This window comes from Podarcis gaigeae (genome assembly GCF_964106915.1).
Source record: "Podarcis gaigeae genome assembly, chromosome: 14".
Taxonomy (NCBI): domain Eukaryota; kingdom Metazoa; phylum Chordata; class Lepidosauria; order Squamata; family Lacertidae; genus Podarcis; species Podarcis gaigeae.
In genome coordinates this window covers 52543924-52569884 of record NC_139690.1, presented here as the reverse complement: position 1 = coordinate 52569884, position 25961 = coordinate 52543924, and the positions used below count along the sequence as shown (strand labels likewise).

Genomic DNA, 25961 nt, shown 5'->3' with positions numbered 1-25961 from the left:
TTGGGAGTCTTGTTAGTTCTGTGCTTTTTGCTGACCATTCTCGGGGCACCAGAGGATGTGGCAGAAGTCATGCCAGCAGCCAGAGAAGGATCCAGGGCTGGCCAAGGTCCTCCAAGCAGGCTGGGTGAGAGCAGTCCAGGGTCAAGGTTGGCAGAGGAAGTGCCCAGAGCCTAGGCTTCGCTCCAGCCGCTCTTTGGGGGGATTTTGAGTGGGAATTGATGGAGCCACGCCCCAGCTGATCCCCCCCCCCGGAGGTCTCCTTGAGAGGAGGGTCTTACTCCTGAGGCATCCTTGCAGTGGCGAAAGAAGCTTGGGCTTCTGGGGCAACGTGGATCTGGGCCCATGACCTTATTGTTATGATGTGTCTGGGGAGACGGGGGCAATTGGCAGGCCCCCAGCTGGCTCCAGCCCACTGGCCGGCAGCCGGGCGAACTCCGGTTCTTGGAACAGCATCAAAACTGCGGCTCAAGCCTCAGAGACCTTTAGAGACTGAGCACGCAAGCCAGCAGAGATAAGAACTCTTCGCAACAGAAGTAGCGGACAGAGGCATATGTAAGCATATTTACAAGCATTTATTCAGCAGTAGGACAAAGGAAAAACATGTCTGCTTTCCTTCGTGTCCAAGCAAACAGCAGCATAGGCAAAAGCTGTACACAACGGAAGCTCCCAGCAGACTGTGCTGGAAGGAAACAGACGCGTGACATACAACAATTCCACATGCCTGTTCTAAAGGTGGAACGGAACTATATCCTAACAGGGTGCACCGTGGGGCCTCTGGAGTCTGCTTGCCTCCTCCCACTTTGCTGCCCTACAGCTGGGGGGGGGGGAGGCAGCGGGTGGACCATTTGGGCAGCACAGAGCCTGCGCGCGCACAATCCACCACGTCTCTCCCAGGAGAGACGCATGGCTTGGGCGCACTGCAGGTACCATGGTGAGTGCCACCCAGCATTTTGTCACCCTTCTCGGTGGTGACACCCAGGGTGGACCGCACCTACCCCACCCGCCTTCCTCTGCCTCCCGCAGCCCTTCCTGGAGAGCACTTCTCTAGATGGGCTGGATTCCCAGCTGGCATTTACAGCACCAGTTCTCCCTCAGGCTTGGGCAGCCTCAATGCCAGAGGCTTGCCCTGGGTGTGGGAAACCCCTCCTCAGCCTTTTTGCAGGATTCTGGCTCCCCAGCCCTGGACAGAGCCAGGCAAGGCTTGGTGTGAGTCCCATGTCTGAAATCTGACACTGTGCCTGTGGTCTTAGGGATGTTGTCAGACTCCTTCTCACATCACCCCTGTTCCTTGTCCACTTTGACTGGTGGAAGTTGGGGTCCAGCAGTATCCAAAAGGAGACAGGTTTCCTTTTTTATATACAGTGGTACCTCAGGTTAAGTACTTAATTCGTTCCGGAGGTCCGTTCTTAACCTGAAACTGTTCTTAACCTGAAGCACCACTTTAGCTAATGGGGCCTCCCGCTGCCGCCGCGCTGTTGCTGCACGATTTCTGTTCTCATCCTGAAGCAAAGTTCGTAACCTGAAGCACTATTTCTGGGTTAGCAGAGTCTAACCTGAAGTGTATGTAACCTGAAGCATATAACCTGAGGTACCACTGTATATAAATTTTTATTAGTTTTTTTAACATGACATTTTCAGCAGTAATTAAACATATTTTTACATCTTATTCAATTTTTTTTTACTTCCATCAGTCCTGTCTGAAAATTTTCCAATCTAATCTCTTAGTATGCATTTCTTATTTTCTCTGTTACAGTGGTGCCTCACAAGACAAAATTAATCCATTCCGCGAGTCTCTTCGTCTAGTGGTTCTTTCGTCTTGCGAAGCAAGCCCATTGACGGCTTAGCGGATTAGCGCTATTAGCGGCTTAGCGGATCAGCTGATAAGCGGCTTAGCGGCTTAGAAAAAGGGGGGGAAGGAAAAAAACCCCGCAGGAACTTGCAAGACATTTTCGTCTTGCAAAGCAAGCCCATAGGGAAATTCGTTTTGCGAAGCGCCTCCAAAACAGAAAACCCTTTTGTGTAGCGGGTTTTCCATCTTGCGAGGCGTTCGTCTTGCGGGGCACCACTGTACATTTAAAACTCATAACCAAAATCTCTGTTCTTTATCTACTTTGTAGCACTTCATATATTCCTCCTTACAAAACTTATTGTAGTCCCACTAGCGTAATTTGTTGGTTACAGTTGCTCTTCAAATAATTCATATACTTCTTCCAGTCTTCTGTGAATCTCTGGTCCCGCAGTTTTCGAATCCTTCCTGTCATTTTGTCCAATTCCGCATAATTCATTAATTTCGTCTGCCATTCTTCTTCCATCGGAATTTCTTCTTGCTTCCATTTCTGGGCTACCAATACTCTTGCCGCTGTTGTTGCATATAAAAACATTTTAACATCTTGCCAGGAGGCAGGTTTCCAATCCCTTTTCTATCCAGTGGCAGACCTTGCGCCGGTTCTGTTTGAAACATGCGTGCCTTGTGTTAGGTGAAATAAGTGTTGTGTGTGTGTGTTTTTAATGGCAGTGGTGGGGAGATGAAATGGGTGCCTTCCTGCCGCTCGGGGGAGGCCGGCAGTTTGGCGGTGCAGCATCAGCCTTGGCGGCCCCCTTCCACAACCAGCTTCCCAGACGGAGAGAAGAAGAAGAAGAATAAGAAGAATTTGGATTTGATATCCCGCCTTTCACTCCCCTTCAGGAGTCTCCAAGCGGCTCACATTCTCCTTTCCCTTCCTCCCCCACAACAAACACTCTGTGAGGTGAGTGGGGCTGAGAGACTTCAGAGAAGTGTGACTGGCCCAAGCTCACCCAGCAGCTGCAGGTGGAGGAGCGGGGAATCGAACCCGGTTCACCAGATTACGAGACTACCGCTCTTAACCACTACACCACACTGGCAGGAACTGTGGCACACCCTTCAGCATCAGAGCAGGCAGCTGCTCTCTGGACTCAGCTGATTCCCAGGGCCAAGAGGATTCTGGGATGTAGCGCAGCCTTCGCAGCGCAGCCAGCTGTTCTGTTTTCACCCGGGGAGCAGGGAAAGGATCCTGGTCCGCCAGGCTTGCGGTTGCAGCACTGTGAGGCCTGAGAGCAGCCGTAGCTCAGCTGCAGAGCATCTGCCTTGCAAGCAGAAGGTCCCGGGTTCAAAACCCGACCAGGTAGGGCCGGGACAGACCCTCTCCCTGAAGCCCCAGAAGTTTAGGCAGGGCTGCGCTAGGTGGACCAAAGGGTTGTGTAACCCAGGAGCATCTTGTGTTCTTCCAGTGTAAACAATGGTCCTTGAAAGGCATTTCGTTTAAAATTACTTTTCTGCTGTGCCCCCTTTCCCTTGCCTACCTACACCCTCCTTCCCCCCTCCTTCCTGACCTTGAGAAGGCTCCTGCCCTCCTCCTCCTCCTCCTCCTCCTGCTCCTCGGTTGCTGCTTGCTTGCCGTGTGCCAGCGGCTGATGCGGCTGCCAAACCCCTCTTTGCTAGCCTAAGCATGTCTGCTGGCTGGGTCCCCGCCTCCGATTGCGGAAGGCTTAATGTATCGCTGGCGTAGTGAATCATTTAAGATCTCGTTCCAGCTTTCATTGTCTGTTTGGCTTCCTGCTCTCTTGGAACCCTCGAGTAAGGCTGTCACTTTGAATTAATAATAAAGGCTGGCGGGGGGGGGGGGGGAGAGGGCTCCTCCTTGGCTTGCGTAACTCGAGAGCGCAGACGGGCACTTGTTGAACTGCGGCTGTTGGGGGTGCGGTGGGGGCCGGTACTTGCTAACTTCCACTTTCAGTAGTGGGGAGGGCTACACACACACACACACACACACACACACACACACAGAGCAGGTTGTTAGGTAATCGAAGGGTCCTGCAGAGGAGTCACCTGCCTTATTTATTTGATTTTTACCTTGCCGCTCATCTCCAAAGAGCTCCAGGGTAGTGCAAGGGGTTCATCGCTCCAGAATATAGCCGCAACAGGGGGCGGAAACTGCGCATAATTTGAGATTTCGACAAGGGCGGGAGCCTCCAGACACTTTTTATATCATTTTGGCATTCCTTTATTACATACACAACGGAACAGTCATGTTCATGACATGCCGTGCCACAAGCCTGGCAGATCTGGAACGATGCCTGATAACCAGATAGCACTAATATCCTTCACTTGGACTTTTGTTATTTTAACCCACGTGTGACGGCACTCGTTCTGTGTGCCTATTTTAGGGTTGTTGTTGTTATTATTATTATCTTATTATGTATTAAATTTGCATGCTGCCCTTCATCCGTAGGTCTCAGGGCAGTTCACAACATAAAAATACAGGATAAAATTTTAAAAATTCCTTCCAGTAGCACCTTTGAGACCAGCTAAGTTTGTTACTGGTATGAGCTTTTGTGTGCATGCACACTTCTTCAGATACACTGAAACAGAAGTCACCAGACCCTTATATATAGAGAGAGGGTGGGGAGGGGTATTACTCAGAAGGGTGGTGGGAGATGGGTGATTGGCTGATAGGTGTGGTAAACCTGTTCACGACTGTTAACGACTGCAATTGGTCTTACAGGAAAAAGCAAGGGGTGAGATGGCTAAAAATGTCTCTATTGAGACCAGGTCTCTCCATGGTTTTAAGTTTGGTAATAAGTTGCAATTCAGCAACTTTTCTTTCCCGTCTATTTCTGAAATTCTTTTGTAGTAAGACAGCTACTTTGAGATCTTGTATAGAATGTCCTGGGAGATTGAAGTGTTCTCCTGCTGGTTTCTCTGTCTTGTGATTCCTGATGTCAGATTTATGTCCATTTATCCTTTGGCGTGGGGTTGGGCCTGTTTGTCCAATATAGAGAGCTGAAGGGCACTGTTGGCATGTAACTAGGATAAAAAAAGAAACAAATGCATAATAAAAACAGGAGCTGGCCCAATTTCATATTTTTGTTTTCATTTGTTGTTATAACTGTTCTCTCTGTTTTATATAAATTGAAATTGAAACATTTTACAAGGAAAAAAAACGAGAGCCAGTGAGTGGCCCAGCGCATTTCATGGCCAAGTTGGGATCTGAATCCTCGTCTCTCCCATGTCTTAGGCTGGCACTCAAACCACTTCACCACCGAGGGCTTATCTATTCAGGTGTGTTTCTAAAGCAGGCATAGGCAAACTCCAGCCCTCCAGATGTTTTGGGACTACAACGCCCATCATCCCTAGCTAACAGGACCAGTGGTCAGGGATGATGGGAGTTGTAGTCCCAAAACAGCTGGAGGGCCGAGTTTGCCTATGCCTGGTCTAAAGCTTCTGTATTCATCATGCTCTCATGTATGGCCCTTGTTTTCATCTAATAATAATAATAATAATAATAATAATAATAATAATAATAATTTATTATTTATACTCCACCCATGTGGCTGGGTTTCCCCAGCCACTCTGGGCGGCTTCCAGCACAATATTAAAGTACAGTAATGCATCAAACATTAAAAGTTTCCCTAAACAGGGCTGCCTTCAGATGTCTTCTAAAAGTCAGATAGTTGTTTATTTCCTTGACATCTGACAAGAGGGCGTTCCACAGGGCGGGTGCCACCACCGAGAAGGCCCTCTGCCTGGTTCCCTGTAGCCTCACTTCTCGCAGGGAGGGAACTGCCAGAAGGCCCTTGGCGCTGGACCTCAGCATCCGGGCTGAACGATGGGGGTGGAGACGCTCCTTCAGGTCTACTGGGCCTTTGAGGCCGTTTAGGGCTTTCAAGGTCAGCCCCAACACTTTGAATTGTGCTTGGAAAGGGGGTACAAGGTGCCTGCCTCTAGCAGGGCAAAACATTTGCTGGAGCAGGTGAGTGTGAATGGCTCAAGAGCCACCCCTGGCTCCATCCCTCATCCACAGCTCCAGTTTTAAGGACTGCTGAAGAGAGCAGCTGCTGCAGCTCCCTTGACTGGAAGGCGTCTCCAAAAGGTCTAGCACCTCCTTGCTCTGCGCATATGCCTGCGCTGTGTCCTGGCCGAGGGTTGCCATGATTTGCGTTCCCATCCCAGTTTGGCCATGAAGTGCAGCAGCTCATGGGGGGCCAGTCTTGTGTACACCACCCAGTGGGGCGGCTTTGAGGATAAACTGCAAAGTTGCAGGGGGAAAGCCGTGTGCATCTCTTGCAAGAAGGGCAGGCAGGTAGCTTTTTTTTAAGGAAAACCCTCATATTTCACACTGGTGTACAGAAACCCAGATTCTGCAACCGGTGCATTGAAGCTGCATTTCGGGTTTTTGCAAATACCTTTGATCGAGACTGTGGCGGACGACAGGAAGTGTTTTAGAGAGTGACCTCTGCTGTTTGTACTGGATCGGTTTCGGTTGTTGTGATCCAAGGGCGCAGACAAGCTGCGTGAAGAAGCGCAGTGTTTGTTTTTAAATGCGTGTCATCCGCCTTGAAGAGGTGGCGCTGCACCCCCTCCTTAAGAGGACCTCCCTGGACCCAGAAGCATCAAACAGCTTTCACGCAGTGGCAGATATCCCCCTCTTGGGGCAAGGGCCTTGAGAGGATGGGGCAGTCTGGCTTCAGGCATACTTTGAAGAAACTGAATGTCTGGCTCCATTGCAATCTGACTCCAGGCAATGAAACTGCCTTAGTTGCCCTGGTTCATGGCTTTTGTCGGAAGTGAGATAGTTAGAGAGTGGCCCTGCCCTTTCTGCTTGGCCTTTCAACGGCTTTTGATACCGTTGACTATGGCATCCTCTTGGAGCAGCTCAAGGAGTTTGCTGTTTGTGCTTCTGTGGTCTTTCCCCCACCTTCAGGGCTGTTCCCTTGCAGTAGATGTGGGAAGCCACTATTTGACGCCATGGGAGCTTCTCCATGGTGTCCCACAGAATTCCTTCTTGCTCCCCACGCTATTTAACATCTACAAGAAGCCTCCGGGAGCTGTCACCAAGATGGCATCCAGCTCTGTGTGATGGCCTGGGACTCGGGCTCAGACTCGGAACCAGAGGAGACTCAGTCTGCACCGGATCCTTTGCCTCAGGCATCATCTGAACCAAGTCTGGGGCCTGTTCCTGAGGAGTCCCAGTCTGCCCAGGTCCCCCTGCAACAAACACCAGCTGGGCCGAGTCCGGGGCCTGAGCCTGCCCTGGCTCCAGATGCGGGGACTACCTCGTTCACATGCAGCTGCTCCACTACCAGTTGGATCAGGGGAGGCTGAGGCGGCCTCTGGGTCTAGTAACCCACTGGCATCTTCCGAGCTGCAGAGACTGAGGTCTGAGAGAAGGAGAGACCTGAGCGCTTACAGGAGGAGTGCTCATCTTTGGGTGAGACAGGGAGGTGAGTTGCCGGGGGATCAGGACCGGCCGCTACCCCGACAAAGATAAAAGGCTTTCGGACCCTGCCCCAGGTTGCGGGAGCAACGTTGCTGTTTGCTAGATCCTGCCTGAGATCCTGTCCTTGTCCTTGCCTGGTTTCCTGCCTGGTTTCCTGCCTTGGCCCTGTCAGACTGACTCCTTTGGGGCACAGATGGCTTGGCTATGGTTCGCCCACACTGCTGACTTCCAGACTGGATTATTGCAATTTGCTCTGTGTGGGGCTGCCCTTGAAGACAACTGCCTCCTCCTTCCCTGCAGACCTTCTTGGATGTTAAGATTAGCAGAGGGGAGGCCATCTTGGTAATTCAGAAATTGGGGGGGGGGAATCTGGGATGCTTAGTTAAGGGCTCTAGTCTGCTCCTGGGTGTTTCTGAGCCCTCTGCACATGACACCCACCTGTTAGCAAGCTTTTCTCCACAACCGTTGCATAGAGAGTGTTGCGAAAGTGATGCAGATGTCTTTGACAACCCCCAAGAGGAACGAGAGATCGAAACTTGATGCAGTTCTCAAAACACTGCATTTGTGCTGTCCTCAGAAACATGCCAAGGGCACTTGCAAATCCCCACCTTCCTCCCCTTAGCTTCTCTGTGGCCAGCCCAAAGCTCCCATCCCCTGCCATATGCTCGGGGGGTGATATTTTGGGTGGTGCCAGTTGCAGGGCACAGCGGGCATTTGCTAGTTCCTCTCCTCTCCCCCTCTCTTTCTGAAGTCTGGGTCAGGGTAGCCCCTCTGCGCCCGGGAGCTTTGCCACGGCACCCTGTTTTTGTTAACGTTCCCCACTATGTATGCAGGAGGGGGAAGGCAGAACAAGAGGCATCAACCGTCGCCGTAATGTGTTTCCCAAGTAGAAATTAAGCTTAATTGGCCAATTATTGAAATAACTTCTTAATTTGCGGAAGATGTTGGAAAACAACTTCCCAGTCTGTTTGAGCTTGTTGTGGCAGCGCCCGGCCTTGAGATTTGATAAGGTTGCTCTGGCTGCTTCCCTTTGATCCCTGCCACCCCCAGCTGCCCGCTCCCATTTTCCTTTTTTAGGAAGTGGCTTCTTGGGTATCATTCTTGGCGCACGTCCAATGCCATCTATTCTGAGACCACAAAGCTTTCTGAATGTAAGAATTCACCTCGACAGCATAGCTCACTGTCAGAGGGGAATTGTGGGAGGAGAGAGAGAAAGAGAGAGAGAGAGAGAGAGAGAGAGAAAGAAAGAAAGAAAGAAAGAAAGAAAGAAAGAAAGAAAGAAAGAGAACAATGCACTTCTGCATCCACAGAGGCCGCCTTGCAGCTGTGGGCTTTCATGTGTGCCCAGGTGGCAGCTCCCCATGCTTGGAGGCTTGGCACCTATGCGCCAAACAGGTGCCGTATCTAGTCATCTCTGCACCCAGGGCCGGCTCCCATTTCTCTGCTCCCTGATGCCCAGAAGCAGCACTGGGGTGAGTTGAGTGTGCTTGTCGTGCTCCGAAGATCCTGCTGCTGCCACTTCAATTTCTCGACCATCCGGGCTGATCTTGTTGGTTTGGGCAAGGCGCACGTTTACGTTTATCCTCGTATCTTTTAGTGGTGTCTGTCTGTTCTTCTTTCTGCTGTCGATAAATCACTTGATACAGAGAATCCTTGGAAAGGGTTTTAACCGGTGCTGTCACCTGGCTAGGGAAATTGGTCAATTTGATTGCATGAGCTTTTAAGTTGACTCTGGGGGCCAGAAAGGAGGATTACAATAATGTGCTGGAGTAATAAGATTCGGGAGAACCCGCTTGTGTCGCTTGGAACTCTTGTGATATTAATTTATTGTATTTGATTTGGGTATGGAAATCTGTTCTTATATGTTTAGTTCTAGATATATATTTATAAGGAAGATTAGACAAATTTGTGGTGGATAAGGCTATTTGATATGATGGCTCTGCTTTGCCTCCAATCCACAGGAGAGGAGAGTTGCTCTTGTGCCCGGGACCTCTTTGATCCCCGGCATCTCCAGGTAGGTTTGGAAAACCTTCTCTCTCTTTGGCGATCCCTCGTAGCCGAGTAAGATTGTCTTCCATGAACATGGTCTTAACAGTGAGTCCGTAAGGGACTGTGGAGACCAGTTCTGGATCCACACGTCCTTCCACAGTGGGGACATTGGTTTCTGGGCAGGGATTGATCATGGTGTGGATTTGCCAAGTGTGCCTTCCTCTTAGCACGTTTCTCCCTTGCGTCCTGAGTTCGAGCGTCTTCAAAGCCCACAACACCTTTGGTAAAGGCTGTTCTCCAACTGGAGCGCTCGCAGGCCAGTGTTTCCCAGTTGTCAGTGTTTATATTACATTTCAAAAAATTTGCCTTGAGACAGTCTTCAAACCTCTTTTGTTGACCACCAGCATTACGCTTTCCATTTTTAAGTTTGGAATACAGTAGTTGCTTTGGAAGACGATCATCAGGCATCCACACAACAGGACCAGTCCAACGAAGTTGATGTTGAAGAATCATTGCTTCAACACTGGCGATCTTTGCTTCTTCCAGGAAACTGGCATTAGTTTACCTGCCTTCCCAAGTGATGCGTAAAACTTTTCGGAGACACCGATGATGGAATCTTTTGATAAGTTGGAGATGGCGTTTTTAAGTGGTCCATGTTTCACAAGCAGACAGTAAGGTTTGGGTAATACTCCCTGCCTGGCAAGATGGTGCTTTTCCACGCGGGAAGGTAGCCCAACTGGGAGAAAGACAACTCTGATCCTAAACCTCCACTGCCTTGCAGGACATATTTGGGAGAAGAAAAGGCTAAGGAGTAAGCCCTACAGAAATATGGAGTCCCTAAGGCAGTTGGATGGCATTTTGTATGCCTCCCTCTGACAACTCCAAGCTGGTGTTAAACAAATGACTGTGCTTTCCTTTGGAGGCCTGGGGGGGGGGGTGCCCTCTTGTCGTCTGGGCAGCTCAGGACCTCCAGGCTTGCGCCCCAAGGAGGCCACTTTGTGGGTGTTGCAAGCACAGCTCTTTAACTTCACCTCCGGAGGTGCACTCCATTGTCTCTCGAGACAGACGGGTGCCAACCAAAGCTGGGTACTTCTGTGGAACATATTTGTAAGTCTTGATTAGGACATACCTTCAGTTTTAGGGCTTGTACTTGCTGGAGGTGATATGATTGCGTTTTCCTCCTTACCCAGTAAAGACAAATAGTCCCTGCGTATAGAAAACTACTGTACAGTGGTGGCCCGCAAGACGAACGCCTCGCAAGACGGAAAACCTGCTAGACGAAAGGGTTTTCCGTTTTGGAGGCGCTTCGCAAAACGAATTTCCCTATGGGCTTGCTTCGCAAGACGAAAATGTCTTGCGAGTTCCTGCGGGGTTTTTCCCCTTCCCCCCCTTTTCCTAAGCCCTAAGCCGCTTATCAGCTGATCCGCTAAAAGCCGCTAAACCGCTAATAGCGCTAATCCGCTAAGCTGTCAATGGGCTTGCTTCGCAAGACGAAAAAACCGCTAGACGAAGAGCCTCACGGAACGGATTAATTTCGTCTTGCGAGGCACCACTGTATTAAGGGAGAAGGCAGGGCTAAGACGTTTTGTCCCTGACATGCTACATGTCTCTATGCAGCAGACATTTTGGTACAAAGAACCTTCCCCCTGATACTCATAAGCATGAGTTTGTTGAATATGTTTAATGAATCTGGCATATTTATCCATGTATGTGGCCATCCGTCAAGGGTTCTTTTGTTGTGATTCCTGCATTGCGGGGGGCTGGACTAGAGGACCCCCAGGGTCCCTCCCAACTCTACAACTCTGTGATTCTATCCCTCTGTTTTTGTCCTGTCTGTATATTGATTTTTGTCCTTTACTCTTCCCGTGAGCTGCTTTGAGAGCGATTATGCATATAAGTAAAAGAACAACAGTGAAAATGAAATGCAAGCGACCCCTTGAAAGCATGCTATAGAAGAAGGACCAGGCCTTTCCTGGCTCCTGTCATCTCTGTATTTCCCAGCAAGTTTATGGTGTCTTTTGGCCATTGTTATTCTGTGTGCATTAATCCCGAGGAACGGCACAGCTGGGTTCTGTCCTTGCAGTCACCGAGTCGGATTTGAGAGAGTCCTCATTCCACACCCTGCCAGGCGCCGCGACAGAGTAGAAATAAACCACCTCCTTGCCTTGTGCTAAGGTGGGCATGGAATTTAAAGAGTGACGAGCGTACCTGTTGAACAGAACTGCTGAGACCATCCCATCGGTGGCTGGGGGGGGGGGGCAGGGGCAAGGACAGCTCCCCACATAACAGGGCAAGGACCAGTATGGGCGGCAATAATTCCAGTTAAGGTGTGGACATCCTGCACTTGCAGCCCTGTGGTCAAATATTCACCTCCACACCTCTGGGGGCTCACCTTTTTTTTGAGCCAAGGGGCAGCCGTGCCTCCCAGTTGCCTGCAAACTGGGGGTGGAAAATGTCATCTCCCCCACAACCCGACCTTTTGATGGCTCCTGTTGCAGCGGAACGACCTGCTCTCAGAGGAGGAGGCTGCCCGCCGTGTCCCTGCATGAGCAGCTCCTCTGAAGGTGCCTCTTTTCTGAGCAGGCAGTTTCCCCTTTCTGCTGCATTCCCCGAAAGCCCCCCTTTTGTTGAGCTGCCCACATTCCCAGGATTGATTTTGGGGGGAGAAGGACCGTGCAGCCAGCTCTCCCGGGGTTTGAAAAGTGCAGGGTTCAAGGATCAAACCCTGGGCAAGGGCAAAGGGTCCTGGGCCCCCTCAATTGATTCTGTGGCCTCGGCTTAAGGCTCCGCTTGTCCCCGCTTACTTCTCTTCCCGCGCGGAGACAGCCATGACCCGCACTTCTCCCCTCCGGCAATCAATGCCAAATATTTTAACTTGCTCTGTGTGTGCGTGGGCTCCCTCCCTCCCTCCCCGGTTTCCCAGCATGCCTTATCTTTCCCCTCCTGCTGTGAGTCCTATTGCCTCCCTATGTGGCTATCATCATATAGGGCTTTCTGCCTAAGCCAGCTTTAAATGATTTCTCCCTCCACCCCTTTTGGTAAACATTGTGTAGGGGGGGGGGGCTTAGCTGCAGCAGCCCTTTTCTCTGCAATTACAGCCCTGCTGGCGCAGTCCTTTCTCTCCGTGCATTAATTCCACTTCCAAAGTCCAGGGGAGGGGAGATTTATGGTGGTCTACTTTTTCCCCCTTTTTCCAATGCAGCAAAATTAGCGGCGTGGCAGAAAATCAAGGACAGGAGGTATTGGAGTTGTGGAAGTGAGCCAGAGTTGAGGGGCAGTGAATGAAGTGTCGGGGGGGGGGGGGCGGGGCGGGAGCCACAAGCCGAGGCCAGGATCCAAGCAGAGAGGCAAAGGCTGAGAGGTAGAGCATCTGGTTTGACCCCTAACTTTCTATGCTTAGGAGTGGAAGTATTCTCTGTACAGTGGTACCTCGGGTTACATACGCTTCAGGTTACATACGCTTTAGGTTGCAGACTCCACTAACCCAGAAATAGTGCTTCAGGTTAAGAACTTTGCTTCAGGATGAGAACAGAAATCGTGCTCCAGCGGCGCGGCAGCAGCAGGAGGCCCCATTAGCTAAAGTTGTGCTTCAGGTTAAGAATAGTTTCTGGTTAAGAACAGACCTCCGGAACAAATTAAGTATGTAACCCGAGGTACCACTGTATATGGGCCCGACTGTAGCCGCACTTGCAATAAAGCCACAGGGAGGACTCCTCTGAGAGGCCACTTCTTATTTCACAGGTTCTAGGAGGGGGTTGGGGAACCTGTGGCCCTCCAGATGTTGCTGGACTCCAGCTGTTACCATCCCCGACCTCTGAGCTGGGTGGGAATTGGGAGCTGGTAGGTTACAGGTTTCTTGTCCCTGTTACAAAAGCTGAGAAGTCTGCCTAGCATATTGGAAGCGCTTCTTACATGTTGAGGGTCCCATTCCCTCCGGGGTGGTTTTGTCAAGGGTTCCAGGATGGGCACTGCCAGCGCTCTCATTTAGACTGCCCCCTGCTTCCGTTCCCACCATCGGAATTCCAAATCCTAGGCAGGTTTAATCAGAAGCAAGATTCTCTGGACTTGATGGACAAACTCTGAAATAAATACAGTGGTACCTCGGGTTAAGAACTTAAGTCGTTCCGGAGGTCTGTTCTTAACCTGAAACTGTTCTTAACCTGCAGACCACTTTAGCTAATGGGGCCTCCTGCTGCTGCTGCGCCGCTGCTGCATTATTTCTGTTCTCATCCTGAAGCAAAGTTCTTAATCTGAGGTACTATTTCTGGGTTAGCAGAGTCTGTAACCTGAAGCGTCTGTAACCCGAGGTACCACTGTACCCAGGGGATGATTTCTTAGCATGAAAGACCAACGCTCTTCTGGAAAGCAAGTGAATGGCTTTTCTTCTTTGGCGATCCCTCCTAGCCGAGTAAGATTGTCTTCCATAAACACGGTTTTAACAATGAGTCCGTAAGTGACTGTAGAGGCCAATTCTGGATCCACATGTCCTTCCACAGTGGGGACATTGGTTTCTGGGCAGGAGTTGACCACGGTGTGGATTTGCAAGGGAAAGGGATTCCTTTCTGACTAAGGAAGGGAGATGAGGGTGGCTTTGGGGAGCATTGGGGGCCCCACGTCACATAAGGCGGCTGCTCTCCCGTGCTGTGGACTCTGACCCCCACCCCAGCTCCCCTTCCTTCCGCCCTGACCCCCTAACCTCTTCTGTGTCTGGTTTAGCTTTCAGGCCAGCCGACCTGCCTTGAACGTTGTCATTTTCCCTCTCCTGCATGAGGACTTGACGGAGGTCATCCGGGACGTTCCCATGATGCACTTGGACGAAATCACCTTGTTCAAAAGCCGGGTGGCCGAGGAGCCGCCCAACCTGTGGGGGTGATGGCGGCGTCGGCGCAGCGGAGTGGGAGGCTGGGCATGAGCGCAAAACAGCTGCTGCTGCTGCTTCTCCTTTGCCAGGCGGTCCGGCCCTTGAGCCACCGTATTCCAGTGTTCTACAACTCAGATGCCGCTTCGAGGGCAAGCTTGCCAGGGTGCCAGGCAGGCCTTGCGTATCCTGTTTGGGCAAAATTTGCCCCCGAAGAAAAATCTTAATATTTATTGGTTTTAATTAACAGCCCGCCCCACCCCTGAGGGACTCAGGCTGGGCCACATTTTGCTGGTGATTCCTTGCTATTTAATACATGAATTCTCATGCAGCTTTAAATGTAGTTAAAGGGGAGAGGAATTTAACTTGAAAGAATGTGCTCCCTTTTCTTCCTCCTCCCGTTACTTATTCTCGGAGATGGTTGGCTCTTGTGCTTTTTGGGGGGCGGGGTCTTCACTCGAATGTCTTAAGGGACTTTGTAGGTTGACGCAGAGAGTGGACGTGCCTGAGCTTTTATTTATTGGGGGGGGGGTTGGTGTGCATATGTCGTACAGCTGATCCTGCCCTCTTATCTTGAGGGGGGATAGTTTGTGCCGCTAGGACCTGCTGTGCTGGATACAATTCCAGTTTCCATCTTTTTAGCCAGAGACACCTGGGATGTTTCTACACTTGCCTGCTGGGGTGCAGCCAGTTTGCCAGGCCAGAGTATCCTCCAAGTTTCATATACATCTAAATAAAAATATCCCACAAAAAATTTACAGGCTGCCAAGTGCCAGGAAGTTCTCCTGCACAAGCCCCAATGAAGTGAATGGATGCTGTGCAGGAACACTCCCGGGTCACTGCACAGGTCACCCTCATTGAGCTGGGAGCTGCTCTGAAAGGCCCACAGCACAAAGTCTTGTGTCCTTTAGCTTTTACAACCTTGTAGCCGTTTATGGCGCTAAAGAAAAGCAAGCACACCTTGTAAGCAGGGGCTGGCATTGAGCTCCAATTCCAAATTGCCGTTGTGAGCATAAAAAAACACACACACACATACACACCTCTCTTTACAGCTCCCCAAATAACCAACCCTTCCTAACAGCTTTTTTGAAAGCAGGCTTTGCCTTTAGCAGGCTAGTTCTGCTGGAGGTGCTAGCTTGGACTGACACAATTTTATCAAAACCGTGCCAAAATGCTCCTTTGCCAAGGCCCTCTTCGGGGGGGGGGGCATGCAACTGTTTTGCCATGGGGGTAACCTGACCCTGGTCCTTCCCTCGCATCGTACTGCAGGGCCCTTCCCACTCCCATTTTTGCATTCTCCTAAAACACAAGTGGGGAGCCCGGTGCCCCCTCCAGACGTCGTTGGGACCCCCAAGCTTCCCGAGAGCCAGCTTGGTCGCATTGGTCAGGGGGGCGATGGGAGCTGCAAGGCCACAAACATCTTGGAGGGGGGCGCAGAGGGTTCCCCACTCCTTTATTAAAAGGCCCTTCGCTTTCCACTTGCGGGGACGACAGTGGCAACGCTGCAGCTTCTCCTGGGTGCAGATTTAGGTGTTCTGGAAGTAACGCTGCATTGTTTGCAATGGGGGGGGGGCAATGGAAGGAGGGGGTAGAAGAAGCCCCCATCTCCCTCAGTCGCTGTTTCTCAGCTTCTGCTGCTCTTCGCTTGAAGTCGTGGGCCAGCTTGAGTATCCGTAGCAATGTGTCTGTTCCAATGTGATGCTGGTATCTGTGTTAATTGGATCAACAGTGGATTTACCTGTCAAATATGGCATATAAACACTTCTGTACTCACCTTTGCTATCATAGTATGCTCTTTTTGTGTATGCAGGGGGGGGGGGATGATGACAAAAAAACTGCCTTCTATCAGATCAGACTCACTCTCTCTTTTGTCCAGCTTCAAAGGTTTTTGACTGCAACTTCCATCAGCCTCAACCAGCTTAAACCAATCTCCTCTCCTCTGGCACTGAGTCTCCACGGTATGTTTAGCCTGGAGAAGAGGGGACCAAGAGGTGGTGTGAGAGCCGTCTTCAAATATCTAAAAAGTTATCATGCGAAAGAGGGAGCAAGCTCGTTTTCTCCTGCTCTGGAGGGTGGGACTCGAACCCAGGGCTTCCCATTACTAGGAAGGAGATTCCGACTCAACATCAGGAAGAAATTTCTGGCCGTTAAGAGCTGTTTGACAGTGGAGCGGACCCCTTCAGAAGGTGGTGGGCTTTTCTTTTTTATATTTAGAATTTTACTGAGATTATTAGAGTACGTTTAAGTGAATTGGAAGGAAGAAAAAGATTAGAAAAAGAGGGTGAGGAGAGTACATTAAAAAGCAGTTTAAAAAGCAGAGGGAAACAGCAATAACAAAATAACCATAAAATATAATTAAGGCTACAAAACTATATAGTATGTAAGTAGATGGATAAACTTGTCTCCCTCAAGCGTATGCTAATCCATGTATCACTATGGTTTAGACAAATACATTCCAAATATCATTAAATTCTTTGGAGGATGTTAAAGAAAGGTGGGGGGGCATCTGTCAGGGATGCTTCAGCTGTGATTCCTGCATTGCAGGGGGTTGGACTAGAGGACCTCTGGGGTTCCCTCCCAAATATACGATTCTCTAGGACCTACCCCTCCACCTCTCTCTATCTGGAGCTGCTTCCAGGGATTGAACCAGGAATCCTCTGCAGGCAAAGCAGAGACTCCGCACCCCGGAACGATGGGAAGGTGGGGAGAGAAGCCCAACGGCTTTGCCTAGGTTCTCGTTTGCAGCCTTCTCTGAGGACTGGGGCAGATCTTTGCTGTCCCCTGGTGCTGAGGAGCTACAAAGGCCACATCCGCCCCAAACTGCGAGAACCCTGTGATACCGCATTGAAGAGCCAAGCCTTCCCGCAGAGAAGCTGTCGCTTGTTAAGGGCGCTGCTGGTGGTTATGAGCTGCCACCGCCTCTTCCTCTCCCAGAGCTACAATTCCCAGAGCGGTTTAATCACCAGTCCCTCTTCACGGCGGGTGGAATCTGGAGCTGCAGCCCTATGCAGGGAAGAAAGGATTCGAACCCTGATCTCCTCCCAGGCCTGAGTCCGAAGCTCTGGCCATTACGCCACACTGCTCTCTGGCTCCGCAACCCAAGTCCCGGCCACAAATACTCCTAACGCGAAGCTGGATTTGAGTTGTTGTTGCTGTTGCCGCCGCTGCTCCAGGCAGGATGCAGCAGATGTTAATAATGTGCTTATTTTCTCTCTAAGTGCCATTTTGGCATTGGTGTTAATTACAATTTATATTCAGCAGCGTTTATGTTGGGAAAAGAAACCCACCTTAATGGTCCCCAACTGACGGGGGTGGGGGTGGGCAAAGGGCTGTTAAACGGAGCTCCATATGTTTGATGGGATGCCAGGCAGCGAGGCAGGGAGGTGGGTCCCTGGACCCTCTCTCTCCTTTCCTTCCAGGTTTCATTTCAGCCCAGAGCAACTCTGGAGGTTTCTATACAGAGGTTGGGTGGCCATCTGTCAGAGACGCATTTGTTGCAATTCCTGCATTGCAGGGGGCTGGACTAGATGACCGCTGGGGGTCCCGCTCAACTTTACAATTCTGTGACCTCCTCCCCTTCATCCGCCGATGCTCAGCGGCTTCACATGCTCCCTACGGACGGCTTGAATGAGTTCATATTTAATACATGGAACTGCTTTTAGCATCACCTTTTGGAAGAGAAAGGAATGGCTCAGGGGTGGGGACCTAAGAGTCTCTCCCCCCCCCAAAAAAAAACCTAGTCTAATGAGCATTGAGTGCATTCTCATTGAATTCTCCATCCACCTCTCCCACAATCCCTTTGAACATCCACCCCCAGAGCACGGGGCAGCCCCAGGCTACCTTTTGCCTGTTTGGTTTGTTTGAAAGGGTTTCTGAACCACTCAGTGTCTGAAATCTCTAAGCGGCTTTCTTGGGTGTGGGGTGCCCAGCCCTTGCCAGAGAGGCCTGGCCCCAGTGAGGTCAGGCCCACGACCGCCTTGCTCCACCCAGGGCCTGATCCCTTCTACACACAAAGCCAGGGAGCTCTTCACTGCTTCTGTCAGTTTTAAGGGCCTGAACCCCCAGCCCAGCCCACCAGGAGCAAACCCAGGGTGACCAGAACAGCCTTATCACAGGACCTGGGAGAAGGAAGGAGCTGTTTCCATGAGGTCCCTGAGGATGTTCCAGGTCGTTTGGGTGGGAGGCCATAGCCTTCCAGAGGTGGAATGGAGGACCACTGACCCTCTCGCTCCAGATAATAATAATCCGTTCCAGAAGTCCGTTCGACTTCCAAAATGTTCGGAAACCAAAGTGTGACTTCTGATTGGCTGCGGGAAGCTCCTGCAGCCAATCGGAAGGCGCGCTGGACGTTCGGCTTTCGGAAACCTGAACAGCCACTTCCGGGTTATGATCGTTTGGGAGGCGATTTGTTCGGGAGCCAAAGCGTTTGAGATCTAAGGTACGACACTAACCCAAAGTTCTTCCTGATGTTTAATCCGAATCTCCTCACTGGATCAAGCCAGCAGCCCAGGATCCTGTTCTCATAGATGTCCAGCCAGATGCCCATGGTGGGAAACTCGCAAGCAGGATTCGCGCGCAAGAGCCCTTTCCCCCTTCTGTGGTTCCCAGTGCCTGCTACTCAGAAGCACTGCGGCCCTAACCGGGGGACAGTGACCGGTAGCCTTGCCTCTGCTTCAGAGCCACTGGCCCCCTTCTGCCTCTGGCCAGTTTCCAGGGCTCTTCTCGGCCCTGAGGAGGTCTTGTCATAAAAGTGGTGGGCTCATTGGTGCTGAGCTCTGGAGGGAGGGCAGGGGTTCGCCTTGCCCGATCCATATTCATCGCGCACCGTCCGCAGGTCGGGGCGGCTGCCCGCCGACACCTTTCCACCCCTCCCTGAAGCCTGTCAAAGGAGCAATATTCTCGGCGCCTCCTGGGGAAGCTGCCCTCCATCGCGAGGTCCACGAGATGCTCAATTGGATGCCGTAGGCGCACCCCACCGGCTCTCCGGCAAAAGCCTCATTTCCATAGAAACCGGACAGGATGCGGGAGAAGGGGCTGTGATTAATAGCCGAGGGAGGCTGCCTTAGGCCCTCTTCAATTTTTTAGGGGGCAGAGAGGGCCAGAGGCAGACATGGGGGGGGGGGAGGGGAGAGGCAGGTGCCCATAAAGCTAATGAAAACCATTTTGCCTGTGAATTCCGCAGGCAGCCTATTCCCTAGCACGTTTTCCATCCTGCTTCACCCTCCTCTTTTTAGCAAAGCAACTAGCTCTCTTCCAAAGGTTTCCTTGCCCTCCCTCCCAGCAGCGACCCCCATGGCTCAAATTAATAAGGGTTTCTAAAAGGACAAGCAAAGTCCTCGCTGCTGTCGCTGGTTAGTAGCGGAGGGTGGGGTAGGATAGGCTGGTCGTCTAGCAATAAGGGGAGACCCCGACATTTGCCATTTGAGCTAAAAGAGGGTTAAAAAGGTAAAGGGACCCCCCCTGACCATTAGGTCCAGTCGTGACCAACTCTGGGGTTGCAGCGCTCATCTCGTTTTACTGGCCGAGGGAGCCGGCGTACAGCTTCCGGGTCATGTGGCCAGCAGGACTAAGCTGCTTCTGGTGAACCCGAGCACCGCACGGAAATGCCGTTTACCTTCCCGCCGAAGTGGTACCTATTTATCTACTTGCACTTTGAGGTGCTTTCGAACTGCTAGGTTGGCAGGAGCAGGGACCGAGCGATGGGAGCTCACCCCGTCATGGGGATTTGAACCACCGACCTTCTGATCAGCAAGCCCTAGCCTCTGTGGTTTAACCCACAGCACCACCCACGTCCCAAAAAAGAGGGTTAGGGATGGGTATTTTTTCCCAGCAGCCTTGTCCCAGGGGTAGAAACTCAAATCTCTCAGCTAACCACCAAAAGGCACCTTAAACCAAGGCTATGGTTGCCGAAACAAAATGTCTAGATGCCCATTTGTTTCCCATGAATTTATTGCTATCCTCGTCATTTTCAGTATTGCTTTACATTTTAAAGGAAAGAATCTCCAATATTCAGCTGGCCGAGCCAGCTTCCTCCTCCTGCCTAACAGCAGAGCCGGCCTTGAAGAGATAGAGCAGAGGTGTCCGCGTTTGCTTCTGATGTTCCCTAACCAAAGCGAGAGAGAAAGATTTGCAGTACGTCTCCTTCCAAAGTCACATTTAAGCCCCATGAAAATATTCCGTATGGCTAGATCTGAAGGCAGGCAGAAGGATTTCAGTTTAATTGCTGTGCGTCCTCCCTCCTCCCGCTTTTCTCTTTTAGCTTTCAAAATGCTCATGAGTGTAGCGTTTTTATGCTAATTCTGCGGAAGCCGGCATGCCTTTGTCTTAAATTATTTATTTTAGTTAATCCCCTTTTTTGCCTTAAAAAGGGAGGGGAAGGGGGGGGCTCCTGAACTCCCATCTCTACACACTGAGAATGTTAAATTGGGCATTGCTAATTAGCCATTTGACAATTAAGGAACATAGAGCAAAAACAAAAACAAAAAAAAACCATTAGGACATTGGGGTTTGGGTTTTTTTTTGCTTGCTTTATGTATTTGTGAAGTTCTCCTCCACCCCATGTGCTCCCTTTGAAGTAAAAGCTGCGCTCAGTTCTTGCCCGTGGCTGTGGGATAAATGTGTCCTTTAAAAAAAAAAAAATCCTTGTGAAAACTTTAAAAACTGCTGTGAGAGATTTAAAAACTGTGTGTGAGTGTGTAGGAAGCAATTTTATTAAATTTGTAAGCCATAATGCTCATAAATGGGAATATTTGATAAAAACAGTGGATTTTTTACAAAAGTAGTGAAAGGGATAGCTGGTCTGCGCAGGGAGGGCTTCCTTTCCACCCTTTCACTTTTTAGTAGCTAAAATTCGTTATATATGTATGGAACACTGTGCAGGCAGCTTGCAAACTTCAGCCCTGGCTGCAAATTATAGCATATACAACCAGCAGAGCGTCTGCCCCCCTCTGCTCCCTTCTTCCTTCGCCAGAGTGGTGCATGCTCTGGTTATCTCCCACTTGGACTACTGCCATGCGCTTTATGTGGGGCTACTTTTGAGGGTGACCCGGAAACTACAACTAATCCAGAACGCGGCAGCTAGACTGGTGACTGGTAGCGGCCGCCGAGACCACATAACACCAGTCTTGAAAGACCTACACTGGCTCCCAGTACGTTTCCGAGCAAAATTCAAAGTGTTGGTGCTGAGCTTTAAAGCCCTAAATGGCCTCGGTCCTGTATACCTGAAGGAGCGTCTCCACCCCCATCGTTCTTCCCAGACCCTGAGGTCCAGCTCTGAGGGCCTTCTGGCGGTTCCCTCCCTGCAAGAAGCCAAGTTACAGGGAACCAGGCAGAGGGCCTTCTCGGTGGTGGCACCCGCCTTGTGGAACACCCTCCCAGCAGATGTCAAGAAAATAAACAACTATCTGACTTTGAGAAGACATCTGAAGGCAGCCCTGTTTAGGGAAGCTTTTAATATCTGAAGGACTATTGTAGTTTAATCTTTTGTTGGAAGCCACCCAGAGTGGCTGGGGAAAGCCAGCCAGATGGGCAGGTATAAATAAATTCTCCTCCCCCCCCCAATTAACCTCCATCTCCAAGGCCTGCTCTTGTGTAGGGTTCCCATAAGTCTGGAATTTCCCTGACAAAGCCAGTATTCAACCCTCGTGAACAGCATCCAGGTGGAAAACTGGACATATGGCAGCCCACGTTGAAAATGTAGGATATGATGAAAATCATTAGCTCAAAAACTCATTTTATGTTGTTGAGATTTAGCCAAAACTTTAAAAAGCTGAAAAACTTTGCCCAAAAAGCTCAACAACTTTTGTTTCTGTGTTTTCACTTTTTGAAATTTGGCATCACCAGGGCCCTCCCCTAGGTCTCAGGTCTGGGGTGCTCCTGACCTGGCAACCCCATGTCCTTCTGATGTTTTGGCCTCTGGTGCCCACCAGCTGCAGCCAGCAGGTTCATTGGTCAGGCATGATGGTGTTAAATTGTTATAAGAAAAAAACCTGCTCCTTTTCCCTTATGGGGTACCCGTTTAGAGTCCTTATGTAGGTTCTCTTATCGGTAGGAGAAAATAACTGAGGCCATCCAGAGAATATTGAGAAGCAAAGCAGCTGGTAAGCCTGATCTTTATTGATCTGTTGCAACAGGGTGCTCCCCTCACACAAAGGAGGGAGGAGGAACCCAGAACAATGGTGTGCAAGCCCTTAAATAGACTTTTGAAATTGCCCACCCTGTAGTCCAAGACCACCCCCCAATACATCATACATACATCACAGAAGGAGGCGGTCTACACCAGAAATCCTGTCTGCCAAGAAACCTGTTGATGGTTTAAAGGTAAAGGTAAAGGTACCCCTGCCCGTACGGGCCAGTCTTGACAGACTCTGGGGTTGTGCGCCCATCTCACTCAAGAGGCCAGGGGCCAGCGCTGTCCGGAGACACTTCCGGGTCACGTGGCCAGCGTGACATCGCTGCTCTGGCGAGCCAGAGCCGCACACGGAAACGCCGTTTACCTTCCCGCTGGTAAGCGGTCCCTATTTATCTACTTGCACCCGGAGGTGCTTTCGAACTGCTAGGTTGGCAGGCGCTGGGACCGAGCAGCGGGAGCGCACCCCGCCGCAGGGATTCGAACCGCCGACCTTTCGATCGGCAAGTCCTAGGCGCTGAGGCTTTAACCCACAGCGCCACCTGCGCCCCCGTTGATGGTTTACCTGGCTATTAATGGGTTTACCTGGAGAGCCTGTCCATTCTTTTGAGATGATAAATACTTAATTCCTGAGTCAGGGTCACAGGCTCACCCTAGTCATACCCAAATGTGCCCTTGAGGCAGGATTTGTGAGCACAGAGACAATGGGGAGGCTTTTCCTATTTGCATCCAAACTGCAGAGGAATATTTGAGGTCACTGAAAGAGTCAAAATGGCTTTAGGACTTTTCCTGTACTGTTTCAGACATGTGGTTTATATATTTGTGGGTTAATATATTTGTGGGTTAAAGCCTCAGCGCCTAGGACTTGCCGATCGAAAGGTCGGTGGTTCGAATCCCTGCGGCGGGGTGCGCTCCCGCTGCTCGGTCCCAGCGCCTGCCAACCTAGCAGTTCGAAAGCACCTCCGGGTGCAAGTAGATAAATAGGGACCGCTTACCAGCGGGAAGGTAAACGGCGTTTCCGTGTGCGGCTCTGGCTCGCCAGAGCAGCGATGTCACGCTGGCCACGTGACCCGGAAGTGTCTCCGGACAGCGCTGGCCCCTGGCCTCTTGAGTGAGATGGGCGCACAACCCCAGAGTCTGTCAAGACTGGCCCGTACGGGCAGGGGTACCTTTACCTTTACCTTATGTTTGATTTTAATTAATTTTTATAATGAAAGGTTTTTAGAATGTTGAATTATTTTGATTGTTGTTAGCTGCTCTGAGCCCAGCTTCGGCTGGGGAGGGCGGGGTATAAATAAAAATTATTATTATTATTATTATTATTATTTGTTTGCCTGGTACATTTATGAACATTTATTTTATATCTTAGACCGTATAATTCTCATAACAATGGGAATTGTAGCCCAACGGATCTAGAAGGCACTAGGATTGGGGAAGGGGCTCACTTCTGAGTAGACCTGCCTAGGTTTGTGGTTGCGAATCAAGTCTCGCCCAAGCATTTCAGCAATTGCTGTGTGACGCAGAAAGTGCCCCCCGTTCAAGTCTCGCTGGTGTAGATCAATGAAGATGGTTCAGACCTTTTTGAGATCTGGATCTTACCACTCTGGGACTTAATATCCATGGTCAAAGTGATAAGCTGGGTCTCAGATTCGAACAAAACAAGCAACCCCTCCTTTTCAACCAACCCGGCATAGTTTTATTTGTTACCCAGCGGAACATGGTTCTAGGCTTGCGTGGCAACTTTGGAATTATAGCTTTGTTTAAAAACCAAAATGACTTAAAAATTAAATGTCATCAAATTGACATTTACTGCTTGTGTGAGCAAAGGAGAGGGAGCTGGTAGATGGTTTAATAATGAAATATTTGGGAGAAAACGGAGGAGGTTGAACGAGGAGATGCATGGGCAAAGAGCATGGGCACTCGTATCCTGTTATCGCTCGCTCATCACTCACCTTTGAGCAAATCTATGCAAGCTTCAAATACCTCCATCATAGCCATCGTCCCTTAACATTGCCTTCACACCTTCATAAAACCACAGCGTAGTGTGTGCATGCTCAGAGGATGACCTCCAAACCATCCTAAATATCTTTGCAGATGCTTACAAAAAGCTTGGCCTGTCACTCAACATCTAAAAAAAACAAATTGCTGCACCAACAAGTACAAAATAACCCCTCTGCAGCGCCACAAATCCAACTCAATGGTGTAACGTTGGAAAATGTTGATCACTTCTCCTAACTGGGCAGTTATCTTTCCACAAGGGCCAACACTTGTGCTGAAATCCAGCATCGCCTGAGCTCTGCAAGTGCGGCTTTCTCCAGATTGAAGTGCAGAGTGTTTGAGGACCGGGACATTCGCAGGGAAACCAAAATGCTTGTTTACAAAGCTATTGTACTACCAACCTTACTGTCTGATGGTGAAACATGGACCCCTTAAAAACGCCATCTCCAACTTCTCGAAAGATTCCATCAACAGTGTCTCTGAAAAATCTTACACATCACTTGGGAAGACAGGTGAACTAGTATCAGTGTACTGGGTGAAGCAAAGATCACCAGTGTTGAAGCGATGATTCTTCAACATCATCTTTGTTGGACTGGTCATGTGCTGATGCCGGATTATCATCTTCCAAAGCAACTACTCTATTCCCAACTTGAAAATGGAAAGCGCAATGCTGGTGGTCAACAAAAGAGGTTTAAAGACTGTCTCAGGGCAAATTTTTAAAAATGTAGTATAAACACTGACAACTGGGAAACACTGGCCCTCAAGTGCTTCAGTTGGAGAACAGCCTTTACCAACGGTGTCATGGGCTTTGAAGACACTCAAACTCAGGACGCAAGGGAGAAACGTGCTAAGAGGAAAGCACATTTGGCAAATCCACACTGTGATCAACTCCCACCCGAAAACCAATGTCCCCACTGTGGAAGGACATGTGGACCCAGAATTGGCCTCCACAGTCACTTACAGACTCATTGTTAAAACCGTGTTTAGGGAAGACAATCTTACTTGGCTATGAGGGATCGCCAAAGAAGAAGAAGAGGAAGAAGAAGAAGAAGAATTACACCCTGGGTAATCTAGTCCAACCCCCTGCAACGCAGGAATCTCAACTAGATCATCCTTGACAGATGGCCATCCAACCTCTGCTAAAAACGAAGGAGAGTCGACCACCGCTCCCACTGTCAAATGGCTTTTTACTGTCAGATAAAATAAATAAAGAAAAGCTATGCTTTAAAAAAAAATCCTTTAAAAACAGAACAAAACAAAAAAACCCCCACCTGCTGAACAAATGCTTTGAAAAGAGGACATGCAGGGCATTTATGAAAAAAGGACCTGGGTGCTTGTTATTACTGTGGGGCGGGGCGGGGGGGGGGACACCCACATTATTTCCCAGTGCAGATAAAAGGAAGTACTGAAAGCACTGCATTTATAGGCATGGAGACCGGGTTTCTTGCTAAGCCGCTATTATCAAATTAATGTCAAAACGCATCAAACAGGCCTGAGTGTTCTGGAGGCTTCTGCAAAAGTGCTTTGCAAATTGGCGACAAAAACAGTTTTTTGTTTACAGGGTACCAAGCAAGAAACCGACTAATTAGCCATTGTAATAAAAGGGGGTGGGGGAAGGAAATGGGCAATTATACAAACAAGCTGTTTTGAAGTATAAATACATGCTATTCTATGGACCCTGCTTTAAATGTACACAGGCATATATATGTGTGTGTATAAAATCTATTGCGGCAGCGCCTCAGATGCCAAC

The 25961-nt window shown here is 50.0% G+C and overlaps 1 protein-coding gene across 1 annotated transcript in view; it reads left to right on the top strand.

Moving 5' to 3' along the window:
• Positions 1-15859, top strand: part of FBXL18 (F-box and leucine rich repeat protein 18) — a 36508-nt gene extending 20649 nt beyond the window's left edge. Inside the window, exon 5 of the mRNA XM_083711523.1 lies at positions 13944-15859. Coding sequence (XP_083567649.1) covers positions 13944-14100 — 157 coding nt within the window. The 3' untranslated portion in view covers positions 14101-15859. The remainder of the gene's footprint in view (positions 1-13943) is intronic.
• Positions 15860-25961: the final 10102 nt, after the last annotated feature.